Source organism: Panulirus ornatus, chromosome 48 (genome assembly GCF_036320965.1).
Source record: "Panulirus ornatus isolate Po-2019 chromosome 48, ASM3632096v1, whole genome shotgun sequence".
NCBI classification, from domain to species: domain Eukaryota; kingdom Metazoa; phylum Arthropoda; class Malacostraca; order Decapoda; family Palinuridae; genus Panulirus; species Panulirus ornatus.
In genome coordinates, this window is record NC_092271.1 from 21,118,354 (window position 1) to 21,146,035 (window position 27,682).

General features: G+C 39.7%; 1 protein-coding gene across 3 annotated transcripts; it reads right to left on the reverse strand.

Annotated features, from left to right (window-relative positions):
- Window positions 1–224: 224 nt before the first annotated feature.
- Window positions 225–15,339, reverse strand: LOC139763815 (uncharacterized). Of its 3 annotated transcripts, none has more exons than XM_071690097.1 (10): window positions 15,193–15,339; window positions 12,298–12,561; window positions 11,486–11,641; window positions 10,325–10,438; window positions 9,627–9,761; window positions 8,621–8,819; window positions 7,291–7,448; window positions 6,960–7,130; window positions 6,400–6,553; window positions 225–2,076 (listed from the first exon to the last, which is right to left on the reverse strand). In XM_071690097.1, exons 1-10 carry the CDS (start codon window positions 15,235–15,237, stop codon window positions 1,724–1,726), a joined length of 1,749 nt encoding a protein of 582 aa, XP_071546198.1. In that variant the 5' UTR covers window positions 15,238–15,339; the 3' UTR covers window positions 225–1,723. The 3 variants fall into 3 exon arrangements, with proteins under 3 accessions (XP_071546198.1, XP_071546197.1, XP_071546199.1); XM_071690096.1 differs by having other exon boundaries at window positions 12,298–12,693; XM_071690098.1 differs by having other exon boundaries at window positions 2,052–2,188; window positions 12,298–12,693.
- Between the last annotated feature and the right edge of the window lie 12,343 nt (window positions 15,340–27,682).

Consider the following 27,682-nt stretch of genomic DNA (forward strand, 5'->3'; position numbering starts at 1 on the left):
AGATCGGGAAAACCGCTCTCCAATTAATACTTCTATAGCTAAGTGCCAACCAGCCTATCTGCTTGCTCATGTAAAAGTAATCCCTTTAATTATGATAAGTATTTGTGCATATTTCTGCTGTAAAAAAGTGAACCCATTAATGTGAGTTCATGCTTGGGAGCAGAGTTCCCTTCAATATTTTTTTTTGTACTCTTGGAATGCTTTAGGCACACCAAAATAAAAGCAAGAAGGGTATGTCATTTATTGAAAATGAAAGAACACTGAAATTACAGAATTTTGATATCAAATTATATACCACTTAAACAGCAAACAATGAAGGTGATTACACAAATGCATGTAATGAATCTGTGTTAGGAATAGTTAATAATTGTTATTACCATAGTAGTAGCCTTAACTCTACGTACATAAAACTATGCAGCCCTGCAGCATAGCAATCACTATGTACAAGAGAAATCACAACATTCCTGGAAGGCTTTATGTCTTGATAATCTAAGCGAGGTTATTAAATTTGGCATTCATCAGTATGAGATAAAAATTTACATTAATTTTACAGTTAACTACTTTTCTTTGTAAAAAGCATGCCATTTGACCATCTAGAATTATCTGCTCAGTCTGATCAGATTTACCATTAATATCTATCTTTTCATGTAGTTAATGTGTGTATTAACAGTAATGAAGGAATATTGCAATGAAAGATATCCGAGGTTTCCTGGATATAGGGAAGAACAGATCTTGCAATTACTCAATTCTTGCACCAATGCAGGCCATTGATCTTGGTAATAAGGAGGTAACCTGCTCTCTCCTTCTGCTATACAATACATGATTTACCTCAAGAGCTGCATTTGAGGTTAAAAAAGGTATGTGCAAGTTGGATAACTTTAATAAAATCATTAACTATCAAAAATTAACAAGCTTAAAAAACTATCAACATGGGATATGACAACATTCATGGACATAGTAATAAAAAAAAGCTTTGTAGTTTTAAAATTTGAACATTCATATTATTTTGCAACCATATCCTCAAACAAAATGAAGAAATGAGAAGGAATTAACCAAACAATATCACCTCGAGACCTGCAATGCACAGTAACAAAATTCTAGGATTTTCATTTTTGGTCAAAGTACAGGTTAAGTGGTGGACATGGGTTCACCACGATTCAGCAGGTTTGCCTGAATAAGTATGCCTGAATAAGTAAATTTACTATGTAATTAGATACTAGCCTTATAGCCAAATTATGTATTAAAATAAACTTCGAACAAAGCGAGATTTTCAATCTTTATGCAACTGCCTGGACATCCTACCTATTGTACTACAAGTGGACAGTTCTTATGGGCATATCAAAGTTAAAATGTAAAGCTACAAAAGAATATTTCAAGATATATAAAGACAAGAAGGAGAAAGTACACATTTGCTACAATAACTTTGACAACATCAATGAAGTGCAGTGGGAGTGTATACTATGGTGTTTGTCACAAAGATGCTAGATGAGACATGTGCCGTTAGTGTTGTAAAAGGTTAAATGATTTAGAACCTTTTCTAAAAGGGAAGGGAATTATGCACATGAATGGAAACCTGTTAAAAAAAATCTTCAGAAAACAAAAAAGTGAAGCAAGAGTAATCAACAAGGTTGCAAAAAACTGGAGGTGGGATAACTGTTTCAAATGGAGGATTTGCGTGCCTAAAGAAAAAGTTTCTTACGTGATGGAAACACTTGAACAGTAACTACAGTTTCCTACGATAATCTGGGCTATTATTACATTCATCAGCACTTATTGCAAAAGTGGAATATTCTGGTGAGGACTTCGGGGTGCGCTTCCTGGGAGAGTTATACTCTGGATATAATGCCCGTGCTGGTGACTCATAGTCCTCCATACAACTTTTGACAACAGTTCTGGTGGTAGAGCGACGGACACAGTAAATACATAGCACCAATATGGCCAAGTATACCCCGGTGAGAAATCCTAACAGGATATACAATGTCCTGTAAGAGACGCAGCTCCTGTTCCATGATGGAACTCCATCAGTGGTCCCAGCTGCAAGATACCTATCACTTTGGAGGATCTTGGATGATAATTCTGCAACAGTCGAAGAGGTCCTTGTGAGAGCAAGGCTTACTGCAAGTTAACCAGAAGCTTCACCCATGTATGTTCCATAAATTTCATTTTGCTGAATACAGATGATCAACAGCTATAAAGCGAATGTGGGAAATCTATTCAAAAGCCTATTCTACATCATTAATTGGCTAATAATAAATAATGTCAAAAAAATTTTGAATTTCCCATATCTTTACTACTAATAATGACTGACTACTTAGAAAAACAGCTTTTCTTTATATATCATATTCTTGCATAAAGCTATCATCAGAATAATGCATTCTCTTTATGAGCAAACAAATACACAGCATATTGTGTTTGAGCAAGAACTGGCGATCAAGTAGCGAATTAGCCTTATATTTATTTATTCATTACACACAGTCACAGTTTCCCGCATCAGCAAGGTAGTGCTAGGAAACAGACGAAGAAAGGCCCACCCACTAATATACACACACACATATATACATGAGTGCCCACATATGCACATATACTTACATATGTCAATATATATATACACATGTAGACATTACATAAATACACATGTACATATTCATACTTGCTTGCCTTCATCCATTCTTGTCGCTACCCCATCCCACAGGAAAACAGCATCGCTCTCCCCTGCTTCTGCGAGATAGCGCCAGGAATACAGACAAAAAAAAGGCCATGTTTGTTCACACTCAGTCTCTACCTGTCATGTGTAATGCACTGAAACTAAAGCTCCCTATCCACATCCAGGCCCCACAGACCTTTCCATGGTTTACCTCATACGCTTCACATGCCCTGGTTCAGTCCACTGACAGCACGTCGACCCCGGATACCACATTGTTCCAATTCACTCTATTCCTTGCATGCCTCTCACCTTCCCTGTCTGTTCAGGCCCTATTGCTCAAAATCTTTTTCACTCCATCCTTTCACCTCCAATTTGGTCTCCTTATTCCTTCCACCTGTCACATATATCCTCTTTGTCAATCTTTCCTCACTCATTCTCTCCATATGTCCAAACCATTTCAGCACACCCTCTTCTGCTCTCTCAACCATAATCTTTTTATTTCCACACATCTCTCTTACCCTTACATTACTTACTCAAACTACCTCACACCACATATTGTCTTCAAACTTTTCATTTCCAACACATCCACCCTCCTCCACACAACCCTATCTATAGCCTACGCCTTGCAACCATATAACATTGTTGAAACCACAATTCCTTCAAACATACCCATTTTTGCTCTCCGAGATAACATTCTCTCCTTCCACACATTCTTCAATGCTCCTAGAAACTTCGCCCCCTCCCCCATCCCTTCCACTTCCATGGTTCCATTCACTGCTAATCTGCTCCCAGATATCTAAAACACTTTACTTCCTCCAATTTTTCTCCATTCAAACTTGCATTCCAATTAACTTATCCCTCAACCCTACTGAACCTAATAACCTTGTTCATATTCACATTTACTCTCAACTTTCTTTCACACACTTTTCCAAACTCAGTCACCAACTTTAGCAGTTTCTCAGCCACTAAAGCTATATCATCTGCAAACAACAACTGACTCACTTCCCAGGCCCTCTCATCCACAATAGACTACACATTCGCCCCTCTCCAAAACTCCCACCTTTACCTCCCTAACCACCCCATCCATAAACAAATCAAACAACCATAAGGACATCACACACTCCTGCCGCAGGCCAACATTCACTGGGAACCAATCACTCCTCTCTTCCTACCTACACATATGCCTTACATCCTTGGTTAAAACTTTTCACTGCTTCTAGCAACTTACCTCCCACACCAAATACTCTTAAGACCTTCCACAAAGCATCTCCATCAACCCTATCATATGCCTTCTCAAGATCCATAAATGCTACATACAAATCCATCTCTTTTTCGAAGTTTTTCTTACACACATTCTTCAAAGCAATCAAACAGAAGGCAAAACCTGCTATACAAAATATTATACATCTCGGACCTGACTTCTCAACATTCATCCTATTACGTCAAACTGGTAACAGACATCACTGCCAACTGTCTCAAATGTTTTAATCTTATAACAAGGACCAATGAGCACCAGCAATTTTCACTTCCACAATACACTTAAAATATTACTTAATGAATTTTATCCACAAATTACAGAGTAATATTACAGATAAAGGATGATAATTGTTCATTTAAAGATGTTTCCAGAGATTTACAATAGTCTGTTGAAGTTATGCATGTGACAGCAGCCAGGAATTATATATCGGAAAAAACTAAGGAGCTTGAAATCTCAGACAGCCAAATAGTTTCAGCAGCACTTTGTCATGAACTGGTTCTCAAAGTAACTAACCACCATTCTTGGCCATTATAAATCACCTGAAGAGTCCATCTTTTTAGGTGTTGAAAAGGACTGCCATTCAGCAATCAACTGTGTTACAGTTTGTTTTGAAGTCCTGAATGCAGTATAGCAATAACATGAGCTGTGAGTCATATCATATGATGTCTGATGTATGAAATGTACTGTGCAAAATTACCCAATCCTCCAACCAATGCACATGTTTATGAAAGACTTGGAATACAAATCAAACACGACCTTGTCTCATTTTACTAGGTAAATGTTCTTGAAACACCAAAAATATACAATACATCAAATTACAAGGCTTCATCATGGATCGTGCTAAGGAAGTTCCCATTCATTCTGGATCAAGACCATCACTTCATTTATTACATAATCCATTATTGTTTAAATTATGAATGAACCCCACACTGCACAAATCACTCATCAAGTGTCCTTATAAATATTCTTTGGTGTATCCCCTCATCCAGAACAGCAGCCCTACAGTACTCCAGTAGACAACTTGTTCCCCTGCAACACCCTTCCAATTAGCCATTCCAGGTAGCTAAAAAGCCCTCTAGCAAATGTGTATGAAAATTAATTGTTCACAGCTTGACCCTTAACATCACTGACCAAATGTCACCCACCAAAGTCTCAAGCCCCATTTTCCTTGACAGGAACAGGATTCAAGCAAGAGAATAGCCAAGAAGCCAATGAGAATGGTTATTGAGGAATCCTACCCACACAATTCAAAGTTCATACAGCTTGCTGAGAAGGAAACCTCAACTATCTCGAGCAGAATAAGCGAGGAGCAAGAGGGTTTTAAGAAAGATAGGGATGTGAGGATCAGATTTTTGTGATGAAAAAAAAAAAAAAAATATGTAGCAAAAGCTACAATGGTGTATGCAGCTTTTATGAATCTGAAAAAATGTATGACAGAGTCAAGTGGAATGTTTTATGGGATGTGTTAATGATATATGGGGAGGGGAAACTATTGGCTGATATTATGAAAGCCTTCTACAGGGTAGTAAATTCATGTGTAAGAGTGAATGGAGAGTTTAGCAAAAGTTTTGGTATACATTTGGGTGTGGCACAGGGCTATGTGATGTCACTATGGCTTTTTACCATATATATGAATGATGTGATGAGAGAGATTAAGGCAAAACCTGCAAAAGGGGTGCAAAGAAAGTGTGTGGCATTGAGATATGGTGGCTAGTGACTAACCTGTATGTGGATGATACTGTGTTGTTTCCCAAGTGTGAAGAGGAGTTGCAAGACGTTCTAAATATCTTTTATGCCGTAAACAAGTGTAGGTGACTGAAGGTAAAAGTACAAATTCTGCAAAAAACCATTGACTGAAAGAAGAAAATTACTAAACTTTGTTATAGATAAGGGGGAGGAATAGTGGAAAAGATGGAAAAATTTTAAAGTATTTAGGAGCTCTCTTGGGCAAGTTTCGTCATATAGAAGGAGAGATGAGGGAGAGAGCAGTGAAAGGTAGAAAAGTCAGTGGGTCCCTCAATAGAATAATAAAGGGTCGAGGTGTAAGTATGGAAACAAGTAAAGGAATAAGTGACAGCATTTTCCTCTGAACTCTGACCTATGCAGCCAAAACACGGGCATGGAACAAGTCGGAGATCAAGAATCCAGGCTGTGAAAATAAGCTATTTGAGAGGAGCATGTGGTATGAATAGCACTGGTTGTCTCCAGCAGGTATCTCGAGTGTGGAAAGCCAACATTCAATAAGCGAAATCTAATCGTCATTGCTGCTACACGTTATATCACTTTGTTGGTAGTACATAGGGTAGGGCTCTCGTGTTTGTTCTAAGTTGCCAGGTCTGTCCTCCAAGGAAGTATGTATTAGAAATGAAACCTGTCTAACCTTAAGCATAAGGTTTTAAACCTTATGCTTAACCTGTACAGCCTTATGATGCACAGCCTTCGGACAAAACATGATAAAACTACAGGGAACCTCTTTACTGTATGCAGCAGCACCTACCTTCCGACGGACTGACAGGTAGCCCAGCCACACTAAAGGCCTTGCCAAGGGTGACCTCCTGCGAGTACAGAGACAATGTCGGCCTTTTACTCCTGCCCAGGTTGATGTCAGAATGTACACAAGTTGGCCGCTCGACACACTCCCCGCTGCATATCTAATGGACAAGAAAACTTTCATTAAAAACTTATGTAAACACTCAAACTGTGTTATGTTGTCCCCTTGTGGCAATACCTCAAAACATCATTACCAAATCAGCAATGTTGTGCTAACTGTCCAAGTAAGTTATCAACTCGAATCTCGTAAAAGTAAAGGAAGGAAGAATCCTGTTCCTACTTGAGCCTAAACATTAAGACATAACCAACATAAAGACTGGTTCTTTTGAAATGAAGATACTTGACCATGTCCAATGAATATGATAAATCGTTACATCAGTATTGATCTCTGAGAACACGAATACTAAAGATTTCCTCAAATGAAAGGAAAATAAAGTTCTGAAAATAAAAAGGAAATAACAATGGAATCTGACGTAGCACATATACACATATAAGTCTTGTCCATACCTTTATGGTACACAGGACTGTTATCATTTGATGGTTGTTGCGAGTGTTGAAGGCCTCCAACCGGGCATACTGGGTCACCTTCCTCACCGGTTGGGCCCCAAAGGACTTGTCATACACCACGCCAAGCACCTCACGGAACTCTCCCATCACCTGTGACACACTGCACCCGTCCTGCAACAGCCAGAATTAATAGAAATCTGAAATCTTTGTCGGGCTTGTTATCAAATTCTAAAGTAGTAAATCAAACTATGGTAATTATTTGGACTAGCAAACCTGACTCTTTGGAGCCATTTGACCTCATACAAATGTCAACCAAATACAAAGAAATAACCTTGACAAGTTGAACAGTGCGGCCATCCTCGCCCTTGGCATCACACTTGACCATGTGGAGGTCGAGAGTGACATCCTCGCAGTAGACACTCACCACCAAGGACATCACAGTGCCCAGACCCACCAAGCCCGCAACGTCTGCACCATTCATGCCCCACCCTACAAGAAACAATTTTGAAAAGAATTTCAGCTATCAAAAAGCAGCAATTTGGCAAATCTGTAACTTCTCAAGGGGAAAACCTTGCTATCTAATCATGAGTCAGGTCAATATCATGTACCAGTATGCTCAAGGCTCTAATTGTTTAAATGACTCCCTGGATAAAAAGGGCGATATTTTGATTGCTAAAAACTGCTGTAAGGGAATACACAAAGGAAAAGATGGGATTGGTATCTTGGTGCAGGCATCGGCAGACAAGACAGGTGTATTAGATTTCCAAGCAAATGTGAGCATCTCTTATCTAAATACCCTATACCTTCTGGTGTGACATGACATACTGGGTTATGCTGAGCACAATGCCACATATCTGCAAATTTCTCCACTGCTATTCCACCTGCCTACATAACTCTTCCTCTCCTATTTCCAACTTTGGAAGAGTTTCTGTTACCCCTCTTTCATACACACCTTTGCACTCTCCACTTCCATCCTCTCCTCTCCGCATATATAACGTAGAATAAACCTATTGGTGACAGCTATTGCCTGCTCAGGTCCCCATGATTTCTTTTTTCGATATCCATCTTCTTTATTTTACCGTTACACATCTTACATTCTACCCGGCAATTTACCATTTCAAGATCTGTTCAACGATGAAGTGTTTTCATGTTATTGCTGCTCCCACAAATAACTTAATACATCCAACACCTCACACATTACCTAGCTACCAACACCGCTCATTTTGTGAATGATACCTCAGCTTCAGTTTCACCATTTCTACTGAAAGTACAATAGTTGTGAAAACTCGCCTTCTGCTCCAGTCACATTTCACTTCTTACACTTCTCATTCATATGTTCTACACCTACTCACCTTTTCCCACCTTGGCAATGTATGGTCAAGACACTGAAAGAGCCCTACAGGAAGAACCCTCTATTACTGCCTCTCTCTCCTATTTCTTCCTCCACTTAGTGATATCACAGAGTTAGTGGAGGACTTCTAGCCCCTTGCATATTCCCATCAAAGTCACCTTTTATAAAAAGCAAGGAGACGTGGCAAAATTCTTTTTTTACAGCCTACAGTTAACCAATCCTTTCTATGAGCCACACAATTTCATCACCAAGCTAATTGTCTTCTGATTCCCTTTATCTTTCATCTCCTGGCTAAGAGCATATCACTTACCATAAACTAGTGCTATGGTGGTCTTAGCAGTGCTGGTGGGGTCTTGTGGAGGAGAAACGGGTCTTGAAGTGGCTGATGGAGTTGGCAAGGTTGCAGGGCTCCCATGGACCTTCTCCATTACTCTGTTACCAGTATTACCTAGCCTCAAGCCTCCTCTCTGCTGGCACAACACTTCAATGCCGCACGTTGAATCTCCTGCCTTAAGATAACATCATTTGGTACTTGAGAATCCGAGGAAAATAAAATATAGTTTTGTTTTGGGGAATCCTAAAGTACTAACCGTTCATACTTATGTGTCAGACCACGAGACGAGATAATCTTGTGGTCTCCTGGTCTGACATTCTATTTCTTGAACTTTCACTCCAACATCACATTGTACATCTATTACCAGGCGTATAACAACCTTCACTTTACACATCAAGTTACACTAAGGGTCAACGAATGATTATACTATGATGAAAATAGTGACTATGACTAAACTGAAGGAGTATCGCCCATCATCCTATCTGTAATGTTCCCTCTACAGCCCACTTACACACCCAGCATATCCACATTCAGTCTTGCCCTGTCATGTCACAATCTGTCTATCCTGTTACTCTACACCACACGTACTAGAGACGCCGAGCATCAACAACAGTCCTGCTCCATCCTAGTCATACCCATTCCACCAGTGCCAGACTCGTTCCACCATGCCACACAAACATCATACAATCCTGCACCTTCTTTACTTGTCATATCTATCCTATCAGAGCCATAACTGTATATTTGTCCTTAGCACGCTCTAACTGTACCACACCCAATAAACACGTCACACCTATGCCACACATCTTCAAGATGCTCCGTCCTCTCCGTGGCAAAATAAGTCTTCGTCCATCTCACACCAACACTGCTGGGTATGTCACATTCATGTTCATGTCCTACAGTTGTAAAAACCTATGCCTCCAACACTCCAGCCATGTCCTTCACGAGGTATAACTCCAGAGCAACTCTTTCACCGGACACATACCTTGAGCAGGACTCGGACTTTAAGGCTGTCACAGTTGGTGCAATCGAAGTTGATGTCTGACTTCAGGAGCTCCCTGGTCAGCCTCCAATGTCGGCCGGTGGTAGGGGAGGGAGGGCCCAGCACTGCATACACTACCTGAGAAGATAAAGAAGCTTTAGACTCCTCTTTCCTTTAAATTTCCTCTAGAGAAGTATGTAATAACATGGAAATGACATTCGGCCTCCTGGTTCATTCACTGATAGCCTCATGTACATTAGGCTACAATGACCAGGACATCCATAGATTATTATTTATTCCAAGCTCAATTTACACACAAAGTTGTTCCACATGAATCGCTATCCACGTCACCTTCAAACACCAAACCAGTCCACTGGACATGATCAAAAAATAATTCCACTATTCTCATCTAAAATACCCCTAGCACTGTGCATCTGATCAGCTTCTTGCATCGTGAACAATACTACTATTTAACAAAGTTCTTACCGATAAAGATTACTGCTGATTATCGCTTTCATCCGAGATCCAAATGAGAGTGACGTTTTCGACTCTGACCCATATCTGCATATGAAGCTACGTAGTTCAGAGCATATGCCACCTAGAATTATTGTCCATGACCCCATTCTACTAACGTACCAGAAAAGCATCTAAATGCAAGTAGACATGCAAAATTCCGTGAGGAGTGATCGCTAATCTCTCACCTGATAAGCACCATCCATAAGCACCTGGCCATCACCTTCCACCAACAAAAGCTGACCCAGCACAGGTGAGCGGGCACTGGCAGTCAGCTCCAGAACATTGGCCGAGCACCTCGACTGCAACATAAAGGAACCATATTTTGTTTCATGAATCATGTAAAGCATATATATATATATATATATATATATATATATATATAATACTTGATGGCCGCTTCCCGCAATATTGCGGTAGTGCCGCCAGACAGAGAAATGCCACCACTCACATCCATTCTCTAGCCGTCGCGTGTAATGCACCGAAACCAGAGCTCCCTATGCATAACCAAGTCCCACAGACCTTCCCATGGTTTATCCTGTTTCACAAGACCTGGTTCAGTCCACTGAATTATCGACCCCCCGTATACCACATCGTTCCAATTCACTCTTCCTTGCAAGCCTCTCACCCTCCTGCATGTTCAGGCTCCCGATCGCTAAAAATCTTTTTCACTCCTCATCTCCGATTTGGTCTCCCCTGTCTCCTTGTTCCTTCCACTTCAGACATATATTCTCTATCAATTTTTCCTCACTCATTCTCTCCACGTTCAAACCATTTCAGCACATGATATATATTATATGTATATCCTGCAAATAACATTTCTATTTAAGGACTGAAACTAAGTAAAGATAATTCCTACTAAACCCAAGGAAGTTTCCAAACTAGAAATACGATTAGCAGTTTTGAGGGCATGGAGCTAGAAAGGCGTATACACCTGTGTCCATTGGGTTGGTGATTGTCCGGGTTGAAGGAGAGTCGAAGATTGGTGTGGGCAAACGAGCGTGGGAAAGGAGGCGAAGATTGGGTGCAAGGGAATTGGTCTTCCCTGCCTGAGCAAAAACCTTTTCAGATAATATATTCTGTAACATCGAGTGCATAGCTGAACGATTTTGGTATAAACCCATCATATCAGATCTCCATCTCCGAGTAAGCCTAGCACCAAACATTACAATTATCATGTCCATTTTATATATCTCTAACTGTACCATGTTTTTGTGTACCCACGCACACGTATAAGTAACTACTCATAACCACTACTATATTTTTTCTAACAAGACAGATCCTTTAATCCTCTTTGATGAAAACTGCGAGTGATGATACATCAACTTTAGTCCTCCAGCTATACTTACCCTCACGCTGAACTGTGATATGGAGCAGCCTGCAATCATAGTACCGCTCCCTTTGCTACTGTGTGAGAAGAAAGTCACCAGCTCTTGCCTTGTCACGGCTTCACTTTCCTCTTTGAGCTGTTGCTGAATGTCCTTTCTCCCTGGTGAAATGCGGACCTGTGGGTGGAAAAAAGGAGTACTTATTAATTAATTGGTAACTGAAACGGAAAATGTTTCATATACCCTGCAGAAGCACCAAACCAGTCTGGATAATGTCAGGCTGGCGGAATCGCCGTGGTAATATACGTGTCCTTAAGTTAGCAAGTAACTTTTCAAACCCTCTAGTGCCTGGATCCATTCCCAAGGAACAGCTGCCGTTTTACCAATGAAACGGGCAGTTCTTGCACAGGAAAGGGTCATTGTGGATTGCATACATAAATAAGGCAGGGAAAGCAAACAAGTAAAAATGGGGTAACAAATAAAGCAAACCAGCTGAGACATGAACAAGGTATAGAGAAGGACGAGTTAAACATATAACGAGAAGGGTACTGGGTGGAAAGTCCAACAAAGGGCAGGTGGTATAATTTAGCAAGCACTGGGAGCGTGAACAAAAGGAAAAGTTATAAGATATACTATAGACAGCAACAATGACGAGACGGAGGAAAAGGAAGGCTGGAAAGTCAAATAAGGAAAAGATGAAAGAAGTGGGCTACAAAAAGAACAAGACAAAAGGGAATAAGGTCATGAACAAAACCTCGTCCTAACAGTTCGTGGACATTGCATGCTGACTACAGTATGTTTACCTTTCGTGACACATCGGCTAGGCTAGTTACCTTATTACCGGGAGGGTCCCGGGTGGTCATAATGTCAGCACTGCTACTGGAGGAAACCTTCCCTGTGGCTGAGGAGTCATGGACTACGGCCCCGGAATCGCTTGCAGCATCTTTCAGTGGTTTCCCTTTCATCCCAACGTCAATTTCATTTAGTTTATCAGCGAATTCTTTGTCCGCTGTGTCGGGAGAAACTGGGATCTTGTTTGCATCAGAGTCTACGTCTTCTTGATCATTGACCTTGAGTTTCGATTTTGTCATTAAGTCCTGAAAGTATCCGAGAGGTTTGTTTTCACTCTGTCCGGTTACGGAATCTACATCAAAATACACTTCATCGTCGTCATCATCTACCTGGACGCCTGATGAGTTTGTTGGCACGTACGCCCCCCGTACACTAATCTGAAAGAAAAAAATAGTTGTACACTTCATCCTGACCCTTTACACTTTGCCTGTGACTGTTCAACCACCATTTGGAGGAGAGCTACTTGTCATACTCATCAGTAGCAAGCCTTACGTTCACTCCCCCCTACAACACAACCTCTCCTATACCCGTACATTCAAAATCCTGAAGGTGTTCCAGATATTTCGAAGACTATTAACTCCAGCAGTCGGAAGACTAAGTTTAGAACCATTGTGAATCAAGAGCTACATATGCAGTATGTTCAAAAGGATTCCTTTAACATTTTACCTCACCTTTAAGATTTTCAATCAGTGGTTTTACCAACGTTCACTGCATCCGACTGTAAAAGTCAATAGGCCTTACGTCCACATCATCAACCAAATAGAAGTGTTTATGGTGTGGGAATCATCTTTAACACCGTATTCCTGTGACGTTTACAATTAATGTGGATGTCCTAATGATCCTGGAAGATGACAAACCTAATGCAAGGAAAAGAATTAAGTCATGGAGAGTGGTTTGGTAAAGAGAGAACAGGTGCTGAAAGCCTTACTTACGATGAAATGTAACGATGCGTCTAGAGTGGATGGTATCGCTGTTGAATTTAAGAGAATGGTGGCAAGGATTTTTCATTGTATGTATGGATCATAGTGAGGTGCCTGAGGATTGGCGAAAATGCATGCATAGTGCCACTGTATAAATGCAAAGAGGACAAAGGCGAGTGTTTAAACTACATATGTATAAGTTTGTCGAGTACACCTGGTAAATTGTATGGGAGGGTGTTTATTGAAAAGGTGACGGCATGTGCAGAGCATCAGACTGGGGAGGAGCAGTGTGGTTTCAGAAATGAGACAGGATGCGTGGATCATGTGTTTGCTTTAAGAATGTGTGGAAAATATCTAAGAAAAACACATGGATTTGTATGTGGCATTTATGGATCTGGAGAAAGTACATGATAAAATTGATAGAGGTGCCTTGTAGGTCTTAAGAATATATGGTGTGGGAATGCTAAAAACACTGAGAAGTTTTTATCAAGGGTGTAAGTCACGTGTACGAGTAGGAATAGAGGCGAGAATAGTTCCAAGTGAAGGTTGGTCTGCAGCAGGGGTGTGGCATGTCATGGTTGTTGTTTTTTAAGAACGGGTTGGTGAAGAAGGCGGGACCTAGCGAGGATGTTAGCCCCAGGGCTTTTTACCGTCTCTTGAAGGCCTTGCATACATAATTCTGCTACCAGCTAAAATATGCAACCCCAACTGACCGACAAAGCAACGCGTCCCTACCGAACTCCCATCATAGTAATCTCAAACTAAATTAGCCAGATTACCAGTTTAGTGATGCATCGAAACAAGCTTTGGATATGGAGTACTTTTGCTATGCAGCTACTTCCTTTAGACTGTACTACCAATACATCCTCACAAAAAGAGACTTCTCACCCGCGGTGCAACAAAGCACGCGGAGTCTGGTAATATATATATATATATATATATATATATATATATATATATATATATATATATATATAGAGGGCAAGTGAAACCAAAATATACCATGAATAGCCAAAAAACGCAATATGGTCGTTTGCTATTACGAGCATACTTTTGCTGTTACAAAGACCCGCTTCGTAAACCTTCGGACAATAAAAATATATCTAGTGCACCAGATGTATATGTATTTACATGCATATGGAATACAATGAGCATACCTGTTTGAAGAAATGTTGTTAAAAGACAGTAAACTACCACAAATGCCCATATACACGTTCTATTGAATTAATGATTGGTTTACAGTACAAACATTACGTTAACAAATGTAAATCAACATTTGGCATTCTGAAATATCATAGACCTACCATCACTTTCAGGAGCCAATGTTTTTGTTTTTTCAACATACATGCAGACTTGTTACAGGGGTGTAATAATTACACTACCAAACCAGTTTTCAATAAAAATAGCACGATTTTGGCATTAGTTTTGCACACCTAGCACCCTAGTTAGGTTAGGAGTTAGATTAGGTTTGGTATGGTTGATTTATAATCTAAGTGCAATGGTTTTCGATTTCTTGTGAACGATTCTAATCTTCATATCTACAGTAAATTACTACACTTTGTGATTTTACCACCCATTGCCCAGGTCCCCACCAGGGTCCCCCGGCATCGCTGTATGAAGGAGGGGATATCCCTTCAGGTAGTGATTTGTATATGACATGAAGGTCAGAATCGCGCAAAACACTTCAAAAACATCGGAAAAAACATAATTTCAACTTCCAAACGTGTGAATGTCCGAATCTAATTTTTTTTTGTTTACGTACGACCACCGTCTATGGTTATGTACAATGTAACAAATTTCATTTGAACCTTAACCCGCTAGTCCTCCAACATATGCCCTTATAATCAAATGCAGATCCCAAAGTTCCAACGTTATGCGAACTCAAGACAGCTATCATTATAAGAACTACACAATTAGCCATTGTAAAACTAAACTTTCCGATCAGCAGCGACTTACAAGATGCAGGAGAAACCAGAAATAGATCCATCCACATAAGATCATGTTGACGGCACAGAACGCAACAGTCTTGGAACAAAATGATTGGACCACTATACGAGGATTCTGTTAGATACCCATCAACCGATGTGTCGAAAACTGACTAAGGCGGTGGCAGAAACTACACAGAAAAAAAGTAATATTTACTAAGACAAGAAACATTCCGATTAGCACATACATACAGTAAACAATGACCGAAATTTACTAAGCTCATAAGAATGTTTCAGGCCTAGTAACAAGGCAGATTATACATAGATGGCGTTACCACTGACTGTATTGGCTCTCCATTGCTGTTTATTTCCTTGAGTACTTCTGCTGTGATAGAGGCTTGCAAGATTGTCTGCGAGTGATGGGAAAACAGTTCTCAAAACCTTACTTCTGCCTTCCTGAAGCAGGAAAGTTATATATATATATATATATATATATATCTTATGCATTAAGCTGTACGATATATTAAGATTGAGATATTAACTAGAGTTACATATATATTTCTATCACTGCAAAGTTCAAGATCAGTTCGACGTATGTAGATACCGACGTAAATAACCTACCCTTCCGTGAATATGTCAGACTGGATGGAACCTTAAATTCTTTTTCAAAAAATCTTTCTGTGGCCATTTGATAGTCACACAAAGCCGCTAGGATTAAAGGTATGTGATTTTTTTTTTGGTAATTTTAGTGTTTGTCCCGAAGAAATTACGAAATATTCCTATAAATGATCTCTTCATATTCATTTGGGAGCTAGATTATACATATCAGACAGCTTCGAAAAAAGACACAGGTCTATCGACTGCATGTAACAGAAATAACGTAACTTCTGTGAGGCATAAATACAAAATTACCAATCATTTATATAGTACCTTGAACAGTTATAGATAGCACTCACATTTTTTCCTCCACAGATTACAGCACTGACGAAAAAAAACTTACTTTCAAGCTACCAACCAAATATTTGGAAATATTCGCTTGTGCGCAGGCCTACCTTACCTGACATACGAGCGCTGCATAATCTGGAATGGCTGGATGGTCGCAAGGATTTTCTTTTCGTAGCAGAATAGATTTGCACCTTCAACTCTATCTGAACAGTCTACGGATTTTCATGTAGCCATTTTGTTGCTTAATGAATTGATATAGTGTTTCATATCGGTGCCACACAGTCTAATATCACTCTCCCCTGCCAAGATGTTCACCAATATGGCGGATGTTTGAAATGCGCGCGAGATTTGTGATCACTTTATCAACTCTATGCTTTCAAACGAAAAAAGTAATTTCCAGTGATACATTAATACATTTATTCATATACATATATTTACATATATATTTCTATATATATATGATTACCAGAGAATATTACATTCACCAATAAAAAAAAACATATTTAAATGTAGGCGGCAGAGCATCGGTAGTCGTCGGCGATTCTTGTTTGAATGTGACAAGTTGACATGGAGAGTGAGTTCTTTACAGCTACCACTGGTAAGTTTTGCATTTTGTACAAGATGTGTATTATGTCAGCTGAACATTTTAATGTTAATTAGTGATGGAACAATTTGTCATTGTATGGCTGTATAATTCCAGGTGAAACACTTCGCATACAGTGTTATTTCATGGAAGTCGATTTTCCAAAAGTTCACATAAACTTCCAGAGATTTCGATCAAAGAGTAAACTTCCTACTGTATTGGCTTTCAATTAAACTCATTTTAATTGTGCTCTTTTATCAAAAGATAGTGGTCCTAATGAGACTGGTGATAAGAACAGAACATGTTACTTGTTTAATTCTCTTCCCAGATCTTAAATTGAATTTGTCTTGATTAATATAGCAGTAGAATACGGAATAGATGAAATATAGACATAAAGTATGCCATTCTGAATTACATAAATGAGGTATAACGTTAAAATGGATCATAATGAGCACGGGTGCGGAGCAAGAGTTAGTGATTAATATCATGGGTTGTACCTAGAGGAGATTTTGGCATGAGTTTGTTTATGTAAAGTGGTATAATATTGTGGACTGATGATGTTCATCTATCACTCAAACAATGGCCAGCCAAAGATGTGGACTGATGATGTTCAGCTGTCACTCAAACAATGGCCAGCCGAAGATGTTTTGTTTGAGAAATAAGCAAAATATTTTTCATGGCATTTTGATTGTTAAGGTTATTTATGTGGTTGTAACAAATTATTAATTCTTGTGCGTTGATGCTAGTAACTGTACTTAATCATTTGGTGTGATTTTTTTTGGTGATTGAGATAACTTTCTGGTTCACTTATATCTTTGTACAATTGTGTGATAGGATTGTATTTGTTTAAGTGGACCAAAATGGAACTTATCATTGTATGCTTTTTGTATTACACTTGGCAATATGTACTGAATCATTTAGATAATAAGATAATATTTTCTGCCTTGAGGAGCTTTAGTAACATCCTTAGTGGAAGATTAGGTTAGGTGTAAGGAAGTGAAGGTAGTTTGGTTAGGTTGAGTTAGTTGTAAGAAGGTAGAGATGACTTTCATAGATTATATGTAGTGAGCCACCACATTTTATGATATTGATAAAACCTCTCACCTTATTGAAGGGGGTGTTTAGCATGGGAGCCTATGAATAAGTATGAAGAAGGATATTTGAAAGGATTTGGTGGTAGAAAACAGTTTTTAAGCTTCTGAAGGTTGGAGTTAGTTGATTATGTGTAGAATGTTATTACCTGTTTGTAATATTTGGGAAGGGAGTTTTACACTCCAGGCGGCCCTATCCCCTGAGCATTCTTTCTTGTCATACAGTTTTTTAACTCCCGTATGTTGTCTGCAAAGAGGATATGTTAGAAGAAGGGTGGACGACCAAATTGGAGATGAAAGGATGTAGTGAAAAATATTTTGAGTACTTAGGGCCTGAACATTTAGGAGGGGGAAAGGCATGCACATGATAGAGTGAAATGGAGCGATGTGCATGCAGTGGGGGACATGCTGTCTATGTACTGAACTAGGTCATGGAAGCAGCCAACATCATGCTAGGCCTTCATTCAAGTGGAAGATATAATGCGATAGGTGTGCCTGCTTCTCTCCGAATGTCATCGAAGGAGACTGCGTAACTTCCTACTCCGGAGAGTATCAGTGATGAGATATTACCGGTAGGGCAACCATTCCCTGTCCTCGCACTTCAGTTTTGTGTGGATAGGGTAATATTTCTCGGTATATCCGTGTTGTGCCTGTGTGAAATTAGAATTGTATGCAACAGATTTCAGTAGGTGGAAAGGAACACCACTATGTCCTTTCTTTTCTTATTAAGAACTCGGTCAACCACACTCTTCCGCACCCCTTTGCGGTACAACTGGGTGACAAAAAGGTTTTTGTAATACTTTCTAAGTCATTTTTCCTTTCACTTGCAAGCCAGTATATCATAGAATTTAATTCTTACTGCACATGCTATATGACTTAAATGTGTAGTATTTCAGTTTATTGTATACATACACTTTCGTGCGTGATTTGTGGTATGACTTTCTTAAAAACTTACGTGATTTGTATTTTCTCAGAAAGGTCGATTCATCCTTCGATCCATGAGACAATCTTTATGTTCCTAGGGGGTCAGAAAGCTCGTAACTCTCCCCTCAGGGTAGGTAAATGTCACCCTCTTAACACAAATCATGTATTTGGTGTTTAACGCAACCTTGGTCCACCCTCCACTAGTGAGAAATCGCAGTTAATACCGACCTGTCTCATAACGTACTGGATGGAGCGTAGTAGCTGATGAACGACTTTTTAGGCCTTCAATTCTTTTCATCTTCCTTTCTTCCTGTATATATATATATATATATATATATATATATATATATATATATATATATATATATATATATATATACAAATTTAGCTGCCTAATTCTTAATGTGAAAAAGTTTGTGCGGTGTACATGAAATATACTCAGTCACATGTGTGCACCTGATATTGGTACTATATATATATATATATATATATATATATATATATATATATATATATATATATATATATATATATATATATATATATGTAAGATCTAACCCTGAATTAGTATTAGCCATCTTTATTTTGGGAAAATGCCTCAGCCCGTGTAGTGGCCTGTTGATACTGTGGATACTCACTCGCTTAGTAGTCGTTCCTTTGAGGTCCTTCCGCACTGATAGCATTTGAGGATTAGGGTTGAGTCTCGGATAGAACGACCGCAGAGTATAGACAGATTTGAAGAGTTAATGTTTCTCGATTTACGTATAATTTATTTTATTCCATAAACTTATTGCCATCAGTGTATTATACATAGGTTACTGGTAATATGTTGTAGATGTAATGGTTCCAGGCCTTCACTTGAATTCCTTGTTGTCACTCGCATTTTCCCACCGTAACTGAGAGAAAATTGCTTAGTGATGTTACCCATACATTTCATCATAGAAAATGTCTGAGTACAAATTCTCATTCTCCCCAAATAAAATATTTAGGTCGATAATACATAGAATTACTGCTTATATTTTGTTGATAAGAGAATTTTTATTGCTGGTAGTTAGATGGAAAGAAATGTCTTCATTCATTCTTGTATACAAGGTTTGGCTGGGAAGAATACTGTCGTGTGCTGAGTGAGCAAAATGTAGCACTGAAATGTAACCATAAAGTGTAAATTGTGCTTATTATTATTATCATTATTATTATTATTATTATTATTATTATTATTATTATTATTATTATTATTATTATTACTATTATTGTTATTATTATTACTATTACTATTATTATTATTATTGAGAAGTATATCAAGAAACTAAACTATGTAACAACGTTTTTTGCAACCCTGCTAGCATGTTAATGAATAATTTGCAGCCAGTCTGTCTAAGCTTTAACTGTCGAAATCTTATAATTGCTCTTTAACTCTCTTGGAGAAACAGTCAGATATGTATTCTGATCTAAATGTCTTAGAAACATTCTCACAAGTCTCATAAGACCTGCTGATTCCTCTGCCAACCCATATATATATATATATATATATATATATATATATATATATATATATATATATATATATATATATATATATATATATATATATATATTCCGTACATATTTACCATTCCCTGCGTTAGTAAGCTAGTTTCAAGAACAGAGGGAAACCATCTGTTGGCCGCCTTCACTATTCATTCTTTTGGAAAAGTATAAACTTGAGGGGAGGACTTGCAGCCCTCCCCTCCCACCCCTTATAGTTGCCTTCTACGACACGCAGGAAATACTTGTAGAGAGGTAATATGAAGCGAAGAGTCCAGAGAAGTAAGAATACTGCGCAACTTAGCTGTTCGAGGGAAGGACTTATCATATCAGCTATATCAATAGCAGACTCAGTCGAAAATGATGTTTTAAACTTATCTTCCTGCCTTTGTTGCTCTTGGATATATATATATCCATCCCTTTCTCAAATTGTTGAACCACTTTGAGCCGAGTATAATGGTGCTGTATAACGACACACCACACCTTTGTAAAGTTGAGTCAACCTAGTAAGAGCATTCAGTTTAATCATGACAACCCTATTTTTACGTGACTTATTCTGAAACTATTGGTTGAAGGCCATGGAGACAGACTCCTTACCATCTCTCGTATTCAAACTTAGCATCAGCGTCGTCCTTAACTTTCCCAGTGAGTTGAACATCGGATTTTTTTTTCTTTTTTTTCTCTCTGCTTTAGTTTCATCGGCAAATTCAGCCGTGCTTGGACACCCCTGATCATCTTAGTTCTTGTTCACAGCTGACTTCTGACTAAAAAAAAAAAAAAAAAAAGATCGTCTTTCAGGCCCCTTCATTATCACTGAAATTTAATCTGTATCTCATGATTAACCTTGATGTTACCATTGTGACCCTCCCATTAGCTATTAACTCATGGCCTCTCGTTAGCCATGGTGATTCCCTTTGGCCCCTCACTAACCATGATATTCCCTTGTGGCCCCCCCATAGTCGCATCATGGTCCCCAGGGATCCTGTGACCCCTTGACATCCCCATGGCCATGTGATAACAGAATTTGATAGTGATATGAGAGATCAGACGAGGCTTTGGATGTATCGATTTAGTGAAATTTGCGGATCAACATGTCACAGAAAACGGTTTAGGTGGGACGACTTACTCAAGTTATAAGAGAGATGCTCTATTCGTCAAGAAGTGATTGCTTATGTTTTCGCAATTATTCTATCGCTCCGATGAACGCAGTAATTGCGAGTGTAAACAAGTTCAACATTTTTCTTAAGGAGGCCTTTTTTTTTTCCGATGTGAATATGTATCCCAAGTTCTCAGTACGTAATAATTTGGTTGTGAGGTAATTGGTTAGCGGACACTGGGGAAGTCGTTAACTGGTTGAGCAGCAAATTATCATAATTCTTTTGACATATTACTGCAACTTAGGGAGACATATGTTGATTACCGTGTGCAGCATGATCGCTCTTAGTATTACTGGCAAAATCATCATCCTTCGATACCATGACACATCCTTACCCGTGAAGCCGATATGTGTACTGTGGCGGATTAGGTTCAAACTTCCTACAGGAAACATATTGTTTTTTTCAGTTTCCGTATACTATTATAGGATTATTGTTATTCTGAATTAGACTTAAGATTATTATTATTATTATTATTATTATTATTATCATTATTATTATTATTATTATTATTATTATTATTATTATTATTATATATATATATATATATATATATATATATATATATATATATATATATATATATATATATATATATATATATATATATTCCTAAGTTGATTATTGGGAAAGGTTGGTTGCAGACAGGTCGTATTTCCACTCGGCGTTAATGAATCGTGAAATGCACAATTACTCACATTCTTAGCATACTAATATTATTGATTTTGTAAGTATATTGGTTTACGTATTGATGACCACATGCCAGAAATGGAACTGTCACAAGAAATCGACCTGTCGAGTCAGTGTGAACCAAAATTAGTATTACACTCCCCTAACGGAGTGAGAGAATAGCCCGTCAGGTTTATTATTTTGTAGATTTTATTAATTTCTTCACCAACCGCATGCAACTTAAATCACCCGCCAGTTATTTTAGGGCTACGCAGTATGTAGATAGGACCTCATCTCCCATTCCCTGGTAAACAGGAATATCATCTTTTCATCAGACCGGAAATTTAAGTTTTTTGAAAGTCTGATTACGTGATGCCCAGTCTCTCTCTCTCTCTCTCTCTCTCTCTCTCTCTCTCTCTCTCTCTCTCTCTCTCTCTCTCTCTCTCTCTCTCTCTCTCTCTCTCTCTCTCTCTCTCTCTTCATCCATAGTTTTGTCGCAAGAGTCAGCCATTTATGGGGACTGCATCCTTGCCATACAATATGTGATTTCGTTGAGCTGTAGCCTTTTATGGTCTCTTTGAATCATCCTCTTAATTCTAAGGATAATATATTACATCTTGGAGCACGGGAGCAGACCTGCCGGTCCATATCGAGCTTAATTGCACTCATGATTGTACAAATAGGGAGGGAGGGAGGGGGGGGGGATGACAAGAAATATCTTAACATTGTCAAGTACAAATTTCACATGCATTTGGTTTATATGATTCACCACCTGCGAGGAGAAGTAGCATGTTGGTTTCCTTTACATCTTGATGTCCACAGCCAGTGAGACTGCTGTGACATTCAAATAGACTGGAAAGAAGGTGCTATTACCTTGGTGTCTCCCTCACTTAAAGTACAAATATACAGAAGGCTAGGCCGTTTTGATGTCTGTTTCTTTCCCTTCACCACTAAGCTTTGGTCTTTTCGACCTTTTCCCAGTTATATGAGGCAGAAGTTTCCACTTCCCCCGAAACCCTCAGATTATTTCTCCTCGTCTCTCATTACCTCTCATTTGCGTTCCATTGAAGGCCTGGCTTCTTCGATAAGGACTAGCATTCTTGATTTTATTTTTCTTAGAGCAATTGTTTTTTCTGTTACAGTTGTTACAGACACGTGATGAAATAACGTTGTGTCTTGTGTGTAAGTGATTATGAGCCTGGGGATGAGCAGAAGATTTCGTTCACCTCGTGACCCGAGTTTTGAATGAGATCGCTGAGAATGAGGTGCAAGGCTGTTTTACAAACTTGGTCCTCTCAACTTACGGGAACTTGAGGGTGGGGGAGAGAGAGAGTTATAGGTCGATTCAGAGACACAGGCAACGACAGTAGCGTCAAGAGGTGTGTGTGTGTGTGTGTGTGTGTGTGTGTGGTTACCATTCGTGTCTTATGGGGAGAGAGAGAAAGAGTTTGCCACTCGTCTTGCCACCCTCGTCTCTTAACCTTGTGCATATGTACCACAGCTTTACGCCTATGTTTGTACGACCCTCCAGCTTACGCCGGGCACCCTCGCTAAAGGGGAGGATAAACAGCGGGGTCAGCTGTGAGCCGGCTCTCCTGTCTGTGATTCGAACAAAGATCTCCCCCACTCACCCCCTGATATTCACAGGGAGCGATGCCAGCCAATCACTGATCTGATGATGATTTGGCATTTTCCTTTCTACTCTGATTTCATTTCAGAGTCTATCATGAGCTTATGATTACCTTTCGTTACATGAATTCTCTGCTAAGAAGAAGAAGAAGAAGAAGAAGAAGAAGAAGAAGAAGAAGAAGAAAAACAAAGATATCCACACCGACAAGATTTCGAACTGAGAAGCATGTTCACTGTTATGTAAGGGCGACTCGCACAGACTATATCGAGCAGTCAAGGTGCACGTTTATGAGTTCTGAGTGATGGGTTAGATGCAGCGCCAGACACTCAGATATTGCCTTGATCTGATAACAGGTGGGATTGACGCGTTGGAGGAGGAGGAGGAGGAGAAGGTGACGTTTGTCCTGCGTCAGGAAAGACCAGATTTCTCAGTTTACTCGACCATCCTCGAGGACGACCTTAGTAACCGAGACCCTTGACGACCTGGCCTTTTGTCTCAACCCCTCATATGTGGGTTTTAGGTCAGGGGCCAGACCATCAATACCAGCGGTCGTGCCTCCGTGCTCTAGGGTCGTTCCTTGTTGATGGGGGAGTGTTAGGCCCAGTGACGTCAGAGCCAACACCCTCCCACGCCACGTGACGTCATCGCTGCCGTGTTATCATGCATTCACAGTGTGACGCATCAGCATATATTCTTAACTGGTTGTGTGTGGGATGGGGAATCGCCTATCCCGGTGGATGTTGTGTCTGTGGGCTAAAGCCCCGTATTGTATATATACTACCCCAAATACTCGATCGCCGTTTCCCGTGTTAGCGAGGTATCGCCAGGAACTTGCGAAGAAAGTCCACACCCGCTCACATCCATTCTCTAGCTGTCATGTTGTGTAATGCACCGAAACCACTGCTCCCTATCGACAACCAGGACCCACAGACCTTTCCATGGTGTACCCCGTACGTTTCACATGCCCTGGTTCAGTCCATTGACAACACGTCGACCCCAGTATACCTCTTAGTTCCAATTCGCTCTATCCCCTGCATGCCTTTTCATGCGCCTCTAGCCATACTGTGCTCAGTGCATAATCCTGTCTCACTAATTCCAACATATGGCGTAAGGTTAACTTTATATACACTAGATTTAGACGATGATAGATAATAAGTAGGAAATACAATTCGTTAAGGGATGATAGATAATAAGTGGGAAGTATAATCTCGTTAAGGGAGAAGCGCCCGCCGCGAGCTGAGAGACGAACAGAAAACGGGGCGATGGTATGAAGATAGCCATGTGTAAGAACATTGTTCTGGTGGCAAGAACCACAGTAGCGTGAACAAACCGGTTCAAGAGGTACCATTATATAGATATCGTGTTAGGAGGACTGACGATGAGAATGCGACAGGAGAATATAGGGGAAGAGACCCTTCTAGATTGTTAACATCAGGGAGACGGGAGGCTTGCAATGAGACTGAAAACCTTTAGATCGGATTCTGTTGAGGAGAGGCTTAGGAGGATGGCCACACGAGACCCGCTAATGTGCGAGTAGTGTTCAGTCTAAGGCTGGAATACGGAAATGGCTCTTGTAGAGGATCAGTAGCAGCTGGGAGGCGGAAACAAAGTTAGAGACATGGAGATTCCAAGAGAGAGAGAGAGAGAGAGAGAGAGAGAGAGAACATGTGAAAACGTGTCTAAAGAGGAAGGTTGATTGAAGAAGTCTGCAGGCGTGTGGGTGACGGTTAGTGCTTGAATTCCTCCCACACAGTAAATAGGTGGATTTTGTACCCAGTGGTCAGGTGGTAAGATCATGTATAAGAGATTTACCCAAAGGACTGAGTGTAAAGAGAGACCTTTTCTCGTATCACAGTATTACACGATACTGTAGTGACGGTAGGTTGTGTTTATGTATGCTAGGGAGGTGCGGACACTTGTTGTGTTCCAAAATGGAAAGTTATTCAGTATACTTCCTATTCCCGAATGGTTTATCGTGTCTTTAGACCTACGTGTGTTCAAGTCCATAAGCATGATATTATAGCTTAGCCGATCTTCAAGATACAATCTGTGCGTGTATATATATATATATATATATATATATATATATATATATATATATATATATATATATATATATATATATATATATATATATACAGGGGAGACACGAGAGAAATATAACAATCAGTGATATACAACGAAGAAACGTAGCTAGGACGCCATTTGATAAACATGCATGTTTGCCAAATGGCGTCCTAGCTTCATATATATATATATATATATATATATATATATATATATATATATATATATATATATATATATATATATATATATATATATATATATATCAAGATGAATTTCTAAGAATATTTTGATCTATATCAAGAGCGCTGAATAGCCTTAGAAGCTCCAGTGCTTGGCTTATAAGCTTAAGATTTTATGATCCGATCCAATTCAAGATACAATCTTTTACCTTCCCAATAGCGTTTATTTTACACACAGCTCCGTCTGTAGCTTTATTACACTAGTCTGCCTCAAGACTGTAAGGCGAACTGAGCGGCAGTAAATTGGCAAAGAATCGGATTTCAAGTTTTCAGATTCTCCTGCCCGGATCAGGTAGCAGCACAAATTAATCCCGTCCCGCTCCTGGGACCTTGGTGGTCGTTAAATGAGGACTCGTGAATAATCCCCTGCTATTCACCGAGCATCAGCCATTCACAAGAAACTTCAGTCATTTACTGTGAAACTTGGACGTTTACAGTAAACATAAGCCATTCACAACAGACACGATCCATTTACAGTAAACACCACGTTAGACACCATTCATTCAATATGAACACCAGCTGTGCACATTGGACGTGCACAAGAGAGACTCTTGAATGTGAACGTGTTGAGAGGAGCAGATTTACTGGAACGTCAGGTCATCACACATTGAGAGATAAGCTTAAGATTTATGGAGGTTTTCGGAAAAGAGCAATAAATGGTATGGATGGAGAGGATGGTGAAAATACATGAGCTTAGAAAAGGGAAGAAATATGAAAGAAAGAAGGAAAAAGTTTTCTTTTTCAGAATGCGCTGTATTCCGTCTGACATAAAGTTGGCCAATTTAGAAAGAATGTTGAACTAATGCTTACTATTTCTGGCTCACGACCACTCACTGCTTGATGGCCATTAAATCGTACAACACACAAACGCGGCTGGTTCGCTCTCACCATGGGTTTAAAGTAACAGGTACATACCTTACTGCATTTTTAGTCGGCTTTAACACTGGCGGCTTGATTGCTGAGAGGCATACGAAGGGACTTTGACTTGTGGGTAATTCACTTCTGTCAGACACGTCTCGACCGAGTTGGTAAAAAGGGTTGTCCTTGAGTTCAAGACTGGAGGCTAGAGACTGTGTGTATGTGTGTGTGTGTGTGTGTGTGTGTTTCCTTAGATCACTGTTGATGAGGCATTAGTCACCACCGGGGCGTCTTTCCATCCATCAAATGAAGATTTAAGACCCTTGAACACCATGGGGGTAATCACTAGGGTGCGAAGGCCTGTATTTTGAATTGACCCCTGAGTGTCTGGTGAATGGCCATTCCCATCACACTCGAGGGTCGTACTTTGAGAGGTTATCACCAGTCATCCTCAGCGAATGCACGTATGTCGGACTAGTTTCGGTACCTAACAATACTTCAGGTAACACTACTTTGCCGAAACAGATTTGCTCTCACGTGTAAATATAACGAGAGTAGAATGTGCGTCGTTGTTATGATTATTGTAATCTCACGATTATTGTCATCTTGCGAAAGAGATTACGGTTGTAATTTAGTCTTGAGTGCGTGGCAGCAGACGTGAAGGGGGATCTTTCCCAGGAGCCTGTTGCTAGAATAGGTGAGGCGAGCTTTAGTGGCAGAGTCGAGGTGGCGCTCCACGCAGGAGCAGGGAAATGAATTTGGCACCTTTAGGAAAAGGAGGTTCCGTCAGTTGTCTGTGATACAGCCTTACCGAAGGTGACCTCTGACTTGCCG